A 9,321-nucleotide genomic window follows, 5' to 3' on the forward strand; every position below is an offset into this window, starting at 1 on the left:
AATATCTTTTTAAATCGTTTAAAAAAAAAATTAATCTGTGCCTTCAACCATCGTGTGTACAGCTTCTGCTGAAAGCTAGCTGAGATTTCAGTGTGCAGAGTCTTATCTGGCTGTTCACCCTCCAGAATCACCAGATGCTGTTCGACAAGCTGGCTGTACGCTGCCTCAACATCTATTTGCAGATCTGTCATGTCTGCTTTCTGCTGGGCAGCACCACGAGCAATGCCACGGGCAGTGCGGCTGGATTCCCCTTCTGAAGGATCAGTGCTAAATAAAAAAAAAAAAAATATTTTATATGGAGAAGAGTATAAGACTAGTGTTCTAAGTGTGTAATATAATTTGTTTACAAATTGTGGATTGTATTAATTGTGTCAACAAATATAAAACATGCTTACCACAACTGACCAGCCAGCATATCCAGGAGCTGACTAGCCCTCACTACATTGTCTGCCTACTTCATGCGGTAATGTTTCTCCGCTGTACATTACATTACATTTATTCACTTAGCAGACGCTTTTATCCAAAGCGACTTACAAATGAGAAAGATACAAGCAAAGCGATATCAAGCAGAGAACAATACAAGTGCTACCATACGAGATCTATTAATTGAATTCCAGAAGAAGCAAGGTGCAGAGTAGAGGTGTAAGTGCTTTTTTATTTATTTTTTATTTTATTTATTTATTTTAATGAGTTTGTTAGGTGTTCATAGAAGAGGTGGGTCTTTAGTTGTAGCAGTCGAATGTGTCAGGTAGTCAGCCACCAGAGACTTCTGTGTCAGTCAGACTCTTGTTGGCTGTCTCGAAGGCCCGGCGTGAACTCTGGCTGTTCACCCATGGTTTGATGCCATACCTAAAGTGCAAGTTGAAACAGTATATTAATTTTTGTTTTTTTTGTTTGTTTTTTTTAATATAAAACACATCTACCCTCAGACCTCAGATGCCGTACATATTGTATGGGAAATTAATCATGATGGTCAGCTTACTTTATGTGCAGCCATTGGTCATTGGAGGGATTGTATATTCTTCCACTCGTGGATGAGATAAAGAATCTCTTTTCAGTCTCATATCTTGCTGCTTCCGCTTCCTGATGCAGGACTTGAATTGTGGCTTCACACGTGTAGTACAGCTCAAACCACTGTTGGCAGAGGAAAATATTAAGTAATTACTTTAATTCATTAATAACATTAACATAAATTAATGCATCCTGTTTCTGACAGGAAACTTCTTTCCAACTTACAGTATCCTCCTCCTGGGAAAGGGCAAATGTGGCCACTTGTTGAGCACTTGTCTTGTGCTCCTTGACACCCACAACTGTGTATCCTGACGTAGTGGTCTTGTTCAGCCACTCCAGAACCTACACAAAACAAGGATATCACCATGATTAATTTTGGTAATGGCAAAAACATCAGATGATTCACTATGAAATTTTAGGGGGAAAAAAAAGAGAAAACCAATAGTACTCAGTCATGTACTTCACCATGCCTGGTTGTTGGAGGTGCTTCAGTATGACCAGTGCCTGGAGATAGTACATCTCATACATAAATCCAAGCAGTCGTTGGTGGTCAACTGTTTCTGAGACCAGCTTCCGATTGATGGCCAGGAAGTCTCCTTTGGCGGCCCTGAGCACAGCTGTGCAGTCATGCGTCGTCAGTTCAGCATCTTCTGTCAACCTCTCGTGCCTATGAAAAAGATCAAACATATTAACAAATCATAATATTATCACATTGCTCACATATGTGGTGTAATTCAGTCAAATGGGTGCAAAAAATAAACTTGCTTTTTTTGGGTAATCTCCTTGCTCACTTTCTTACTGCAGCTCTTCTGCAGTAGTCCAAGGAGTTCCCTGTCATCATGCCTTAAGTTGGTGTTGATCGTCTGGTAGGTGAGTGTAGGGATTAAGCAAATAACAGCTTCCATTATCCCTCTTTCCTCAGTCAGCCTTTCTTCAGCCTTTCTGTGTTAAGAGTGGAGTGTTTCTCTTCGCTATGCTACCACGCGGATGTGGTTTGCCTCAGAGCATATACGGTGCCGGAGAGTGCCTGATTTAACCACACTGACAGAGTCGCTCAAAAAAGACTTCCCTGTTTATTACAGATTTCACAGGTTTATATACATATACAGAGGGATGCACTGCTGTGTGGAAATAATATGGCAGTTGAACTGTCTAGCCACGTACATGAAAAACATCTTGGGCAATACAAGAATGTACAGGTTTCCGAACATATATGGTATCTGTTCACTTAACAGAAAATAGGGAGTTTCTATGGTGACATGTTTGCTGGCACGTACACATCAGACAGGTCTGAAAAGTTCATGAGACAGAAACTAAACTATAACCTAAACATACTTATACATATCTGAGGGAATAGAGAATAGAAAGTTTCCAACAGGGACGAATCTGTACAGAAAGTACAAGTAAAAAGTATGTACATGTATTTAAGCACAATTAAGTTCTTGTGTGCACAAGTTTTAATACGAAAAAGAAATCAAATTCTACCAACCCTTTCAGATTTTTCATGTAATTAAGTTGAGTCTGCTTTGAAAACCCCGCATCAGTCAGCTCCCTGAAAAACTGCTGAGTCTTCTCCGTGTCCCAGACAAATTCCAGGGATGGTGCCTGTGGGTCCATGTAACAAAGAAAACGTGCAACGTTTTCAACCTGGGGGAAAAAAAGGACACGCTAGATGACCTCGTCATCATGACTATTTTACAGTGTGAAAACATTTTTCTTCGATATCAAACTTTTAATAAACTCTAAAATGTTTTTATGGTAGTCCTCACCTCCTGTTAAAAAAAAAAAAAACCCTTCAGCAATGCATGGTTGATAGAGTGCTTCTTGTAAAGCCCCTTCTCTGCCATTAGCTTTCTTGCCGGGTTGGTCCACTGCACACCAGTGTAACTGCAATGAGGAAAAAGTTTGGTTATAAAACTGCATATGTCTGACACAATTATTCCAAAGAAACACAATCAGTAAAGCTATAAAAACTGATATTCTCACCATTGAAAGGTCTCGCCGCTGCTCTTGACACCGCTGACAGAGGAGCTTTGACTGTTCGCTGTCCAACCCTGTTGGTTGTGTGGCTCTGGAGGAGGAAGGCTCTGCCCTTGCACTGGTAGGAGGTAGTGGTGGGGGCACACCGGTCACCACCAAAAAGTGACTCTCCAGTTCTTCAATCAGCCTTTCAAAAACAGAAGGCATAGTTTAGATTGCCTGTAAATACATTTCAGACAGAAGGAGACCAGAAGTTTTCAAAGGACTGAAAAGATTTTCCGCCAACCTGCTGATTGGGTCAGCAGCACCCAAAATCTGACCCAGCCGGCCGTAATTAATCACCCTGCCTATTGCCAGAAGCACACGCATTTCTGCTGTTGCCCGCTCCACTACTGCTTCAATGGCTTCTTCAGGATCTGTCTTCATGCAGACTCTGTGCAGATGCACTGACAGGCAATCCCAGGTCTTCTCGCAGAGAAGGTAGTTCCTTTTGAATTCACTGGACATAGAAAGTCACTTCATTTAAAGCTTATTCAGAGAAGTTTTTCCAAGCCCTTGTACACATTAAAAGGGTTTTAATTAAAAAGTGCATAGAAGGGAGGATTTTTACAGTCAAAAGTTTCTACAGTTGTAAGTAGACTAATGAAAATGTATCTTCACTTACAGAATGGGATCCATTACTCAGTAAAGCAGATCTATCAGGAAGATGCAGGAAGGACAATGCTGAAAAGGACTAAGGAAACAAGGAAGAAAACACCAGTAACACAAGAAAATACAGTTAAGGACACAATGTTATAATCACCAAGCAAGTGGCCACCCGGTTCCCCTGGTTTTCTTTGGGGGTTTGGCAGGCTGCCATACTCGCCTTCTGGGTATCCCTCGCACTAGTGCTGGCCTGGGCTCCACTTGTGGATGCCTGGGTGAACTCGAGACAACAAGGAAGGAACTGCCTGAATGCCACCATATGTCAAGCTCACTCAGCAGGTCTGCTTGGTAGGCCTGCAACACGGTCCTTGTTTGCCGTGACCCACAAGCAAGACCACTATGGCATAGGCCTTGCCCACCATCGCCATGGTGGTTGGATGGCAACCCCCCCCCGCCCCAATTACCTGCTGTTAATGGAGAGAGGTACCTTGCAAGCACTTCCTCTACCTTCTGCATAGCTAAATAGTCATGCTGTTCATTCACCACAATGGCCAAATAATCCAACATCGTGGGGTTATAAATACAGCTTATGCATGGTTTTCCCCCAGAAGCCTGATATTGTCATGCACTTCTGGAAGAAAGGGGAGTTTCTGCAGTGGGCGGAGATTTACTTTCACCGGGGAGAAAAAGGCTCATCCAGCCTTAGTAATCACTTCAAGCAGCTCTTTATACGCTGCTTTCAGTTTTTAGCACATCCTTCTGGCTCCCCCGAGTCAGAGGAATTATTACTATTTTTGTGTGTGGGGTCCCCCCCCTTTTGGCTTTCCATAGGAGTCGCGACGGGAGCTCCAAAATCCAGATATAGCAGCGCTCGTCTCCGGCTCCTCTTCCGGATCCATAAGAGATCCCCCGAACTTGAGACAGCTAGTGTCACACATCGTGACGGACCAGAGAGAAGGCGGATGCAAGTGCAGGATAACAGTTGTTTATTTGTAGAGACAGGCACGCAGACAAATCCAAAACGTAATCCATAAACATGCAAGAGGTCAGGCGATTGGCAAACGGGCATACATGGGGCTAGGCAGGAATCTAGGTCGATAACCAAAACAAGACACGAACTAGAACAAGGGACTGGAAGCGGAGAATCCAGCACTAACTTATGACAATGACGCGAACTAAACTAACGCTAAACATTACGACTTACGACTTATTAATCTTCCGCGTTGTGTGCTGGGAAGCGCGCGGTATATATGCGGACATGATTAGCGTGTAAACTGCTATCAGCTGGGAGCAATACAGACCCCTGTGAATTCCCAGCCAATGACGGAACAGGGAGGAGACATGACAAACATAAACAAAACACACGTGTCCCAATGTCACTACGGTCGACAGCGGAAAAGCAGGTGCTCGCGCATTTGCGCTTAGAGCACACTGCTTCAAGGGGGAATCGTGACAGAACCCCCCCCCCCCCCCAAGGGCAGTCCTCCCGGAGTGCCATGAGTCATCCCACTTCATTGGCGGCCCCGGCCCCCTGGGCTGAATGTCCCAAGCAGAGACATGAAACTGCACGGTGTTCTTGGCGGCGTAGGGAAGCAGAGCGACGACCTTAGCCGGACAGGGAGGCTAAGCGACGACCTCAGCCGAGCAGGGAAACGGAGCACTGTACTCGGCGGAGCAGGAAGGCAGGGCGCCGTCCTCGGCGGAGCAAGGAGGCAGGGCGCCGTCCTCGGCGGAGCAAGGAAGCAGGGCGCCGTCCTCGGCGGAGCAAGGAAGCAGGGCGCCGTCCTCGGCGGAGCAAGGAAGCAGGGCGCCGTCCTCGGCGGAGCAAGGAAGCAGGGCGACGTCCTCGGCGGAGCAAGGAAGCAGGGCGACGTCCCCAGCTGAACTGGGAGGCAGGGCGACGTCCCCAGCTGAACTGGGAGGCAGGGCGACGTCCCCAGCTGAACTGGGAGGCAGGGCGACGTCCCCAGCTGAACTGGGAGGCAGGGCGACGTCCCCAGCTGAACTGGGAGGCAGAGCGACGTCCCCAGCTGAACTGGGAGGCAGAGCGACGTCCCCAGCTGAACTGGGAGGCAGAGCGACGTCCCCAGCTGAACTGGGAGGCAGAGCGACGTCCCCAGCTGAACTGGGAGGCAGAGCGACGTCCCCAGCTGAACTGGGAGGCAGAGCGACGTCCCCAGCTGAACTGGGAGGCAGAGCGACGTCCCCTGTAAGGCCAGAAAGAGGAGCGTGGGTCTCCGTGCGGCCAGGGAGAGGAGCGTGGGTCTCCGTGCGGCCAGGGAGAGGAGCGTGGGTCTTCGTGCGGCCAGGGAGAGGAGCGTGGGTCTCCTCGAAGCAGAAGGGGGGAACGCTATTTGCCATGGAGCAGGCGGGCTGAGCGACGACCTCAGCTGAGCAGGCTTGCTGAGCGACGTCCACAGCTGCACAGGGAGACTGAGGCTCTGAGGTCACTAGGTGAACTTTGGGCGTGAGCGGAGCTTGGCGGTGCGTGTCAGCAGACTGGGGCGTGAGCGGAGCTTGGCGGTGCGTGTCAGCAGACTGGGGCATGAGCGGAGCCTGGCGATGCGTGTCAGTGGGTTGAACTGGGGCAACCGGGTCGGTAGACTTGGGCGTGAGCAGCATTTGGTCCTTAGGCTGAGATATTAGCAGAGCTTGGGCGTCAGAGCCTGGAGGCTTGGCTTGGGCGTCAGAGCCTGGAGGCTTGGCTTGGGCGTCAGAGCCTGGAGGCTTGGCTTGGGCGTCAGGGACGTGAGACTTGACCTGGACCTTCCTGACTGGAGGCTGGACCTGGAGCTCAGGGACTGGAGGCTGGACCTGGAGCTCAGGGACTGGAGGCTGGACCTGGAGCTCAGGGACGTGAGACTTGACTTGGACCTTTTGTTGGAGCTCGGCGGGTGAGCCCACCTCGTGGGGCTCCGGTTCGAGCTCTGAGGTCACCCTGTCGGTCCCGGGCTGGGTCTCTGAACGGGCTCTCCGGTGGAGTTTCTTATGCTCCCGCCAGCTGCTCTTGAAGCATTCCTGAGAGCAGAAGAAAGCTTCCTGGAGGCCCAGCTTCCTGCAAGTGGGACATTGAAGCTGAGTCTCTCTCCCACAGCCCTCGGTCATACATCTCGGGGATTTCGCCCCCGTGTTGGCCGGAAACTGAAGTGGATCGCCGGTTACTGCCATGTCCATCTCCTCATAATAGAGGTTGAATGGGGGGTCCACCTGGGGCTGTCCATTAACTCTCCACCCCAGTAAATCAAGACCACGAAGTTGTCCAGGCTGTGAAATTTCCTCCATAAACAGCTCTGTAAACTGAGTGACATCATGGAGGGCTGGCGACCCAGCACTCACCAGCTGCTCCGCCCAGTCACGGGCCGGGCCGCAAAACCTGGACACCAGGAACCCGATCCACTCTCTCTTAGTAGGCTTGGGAACTGCCAAGTTGCAGAAATACTCCTGGCAGCTGAAGAGAAACTCCAGCGGGTAGCTCCCCCATCCCGCTGTCTCAGGCAGCAATTCAATGGCGTACCTTTGGGGAAATTGCACGGATGAAAAATGCGGCCAGTAATCCGAGCGCTCCCCGATGCGGTATTGTCCTACGATTTTCCTGGTTGCTGTGGCGTGCCCTCTCTCTAGTCTTCCTGCTGCATCCATGTTAGGGTGGAAGATTCTGTCACACATCGTGACGGAGCAGAGATAAGGCGGATGCAAGTGCAGGATAACAGTTGTTTATTTGTAGAGACAGGCAGGCAGACAAATCCAAAACGTGATCCAAAACGTAATCCATAAACATGCAAGAGGTCAGGCGATTGGCAAACAGGCATACACGGGGCTAGGCAGGAATCTAGGTCGATAACCAAAACAAGACACGAACTAGAACGAGGGACTGGAAGCGGAGAATCCAGCACTAACTTATGACTATAACGCGAACTAAACTAACGCTAAACATTTACTTACGACTCATTAATCTTCCGCGTTGTGTGCTGGGAAGCGCGCGGTATATATGCGGACATGATTAGCGTGTAAACTGCTATCAGCTGGGAGTAATACAGACCCCCGTGAATTCCCAGCCAATGACGGAACAGGGAGGAGACATGACAAACATAAACAAAACACACGTGTCCCAATGTCACTACGGTCGACAGCGGAAAAGCAGGTGCTCGCGCATTTGCGCTTAGAGCACACTGCTTCAAGGGGGAATAGTGACAGCTAGCTTGACAGCGGCCGGCCCCGATCCACGAGGCTCTGAAACCCAACTTGCTTCGGCTTCCAAGAAGAGCGCGAGTCGTGAGCCGAGCTGCTTAATGTAGGCATTACCATGTGCAGCCCATAGAGGCCACCATCGCATGCTACACCCCTAAACACTTCACCCAGAAAGTGTGCACTATTCCCCGTGATGAAACTGGAGCAAGCCGTAACACACTTCCTGAGTTCTCTCACTCATTCATTTTTTTTTTTTTTTTTTTTTTTAAAAAGGGATAGAAAAGTTTTGTTTTGAGAAAAGATGCCGTGGAAATAAAGCGCCTTTTTGTTTCTATACACAAACAACTGACATGCAGTCTTTTGCTGAAGATGATAAAGGCTGATGACAGTTCACAGGTGCCATATTTATATCACATGACGTGCTTAATTGCCACGTCACCTGATCATGGCAGATATATATATATATAGGCATGATTTTACACAAGCTTCAGATGTCAGTGGTACGCGAGAGGCACTCCCATAGTGTTATGCTAAACACAATGTCGAAGTTTCCTTTGAAAGGGGACACAATAACAGAAAACACACACCTTCACCTTAACGTGTCTGATACACAGCTTGTATGAATTCTTTTCTGGAACAGAAGCGTGTTCTACTGACTGTGACGTCACAACCAGTGTTCTGTTGTCTAGGTAACGGAACAGGGATTCCAGCAAAACACCTGTAATGTTCAGTACTATTCAATCCAAACATGTTGTGACGCTGAACATGGACATCAGACCACTGCTAGGTTTTACTGATGGACAGATAGATGGATAGATAGATAGATAGATAAACTTTACTGGTGTTGAAGCAGTAGATAAACTTACACATTCAACACATGAATAAATGACCGTGGATTAAACATCCACAACAAAGCATGCTCTTACCTTTAGAAGATTTTGTTTCTTATTTATCCTGGCAGCAAATTCCCTGATAAGGATTGTGAAGTCCAATCTGTGCCGGGTTTCATGTTCATTTCCCCCCAATCTCTACCGACTGATGATCACCAAATCATTTACATCTGAAAATAAAGAACCAAGGGGAAAACACCAGCCATGCTCTTACCATTTCTCATCACAACACTGTTACTTTTTATTTTTGTTACGTTTTAATGCAAATACTTATATCTTTATTATCCAGACATTTTACTATCATTTTATTATCCATGACAACACTTGTTAACGCTAACTCTAGTTAGCATGCTAATTGTTTTCGAAAAAAATTAGGGAAGAAGTCATTCAAATCTCATTCAGCTTTAACTAATTAACTGAGAGACAATCTTGAGAAATCTTACCGAATGCACCTTTTACCTAGCTACATTACATTAGCTAAAACTATCATGATTTTCAGGCACCAAACCATGGGACTGGGCAGCACACTAGAGCTTTTACTTGCTGATTTGATTAGCTAATGCATTTATGATTTCTCACCACTGGGTCAGCGATTATTACCGAAAAA

General features: G+C 47.6%; 1 protein-coding gene across 2 annotated transcripts; it reads right to left on the minus strand.

The window, feature by feature from the left end:
- Positions 1-2,144: 2,144 nt before the first annotated feature.
- Positions 2,145-8,919, minus strand: LOC128616219 (uncharacterized). 2 transcript variants are annotated; one of them, XM_053638784.1, is made up of 5 exons: positions 8,751-8,919; positions 3,656-3,724; positions 3,278-3,490; positions 2,781-3,178; positions 2,145-2,658 (listed from the first exon to the last, which is right to left on the minus strand). In XM_053638784.1, exons 2-5 carry the CDS (start codon positions 3,667-3,669, stop codon positions 2,654-2,656), a joined length of 630 nt encoding a protein of 209 aa, XP_053494759.1. In that variant the 5' UTR covers positions 3,670-3,724; positions 8,751-8,919; the 3' UTR covers positions 2,145-2,653. The 2 variants fall into 2 exon arrangements, with proteins under 2 accessions (XP_053494759.1, XP_053494758.1); XM_053638783.1 differs by lacking the exon at positions 8,751-8,919 and having other exon boundaries at positions 2,145-3,178; positions 3,656-3,807.
- Between the last annotated feature and the right edge of the window lie 402 nt (positions 8,920-9,321).

This window comes from Ictalurus furcatus, chromosome 12 (genome assembly GCF_023375685.1).
Source record: "Ictalurus furcatus strain D&B chromosome 12, Billie_1.0, whole genome shotgun sequence".
NCBI lineage: Eukaryota > Metazoa > Chordata > Actinopteri > Siluriformes > Ictaluridae > Ictalurus > Ictalurus furcatus.

What these genes read in the sequence shown, in the direction of transcription:
- LOC128616219 (XM_053638783.1), bottom strand. An exon ending in GCTGCTGACCCAATCAGCAG is followed by an intron (nt 3,179 to 3,277) that starts GTTGGCGGAAAA and finishes TGTTTTTGAAAG; the next exon opens with GCTGATTGAAGAACTGGAGA.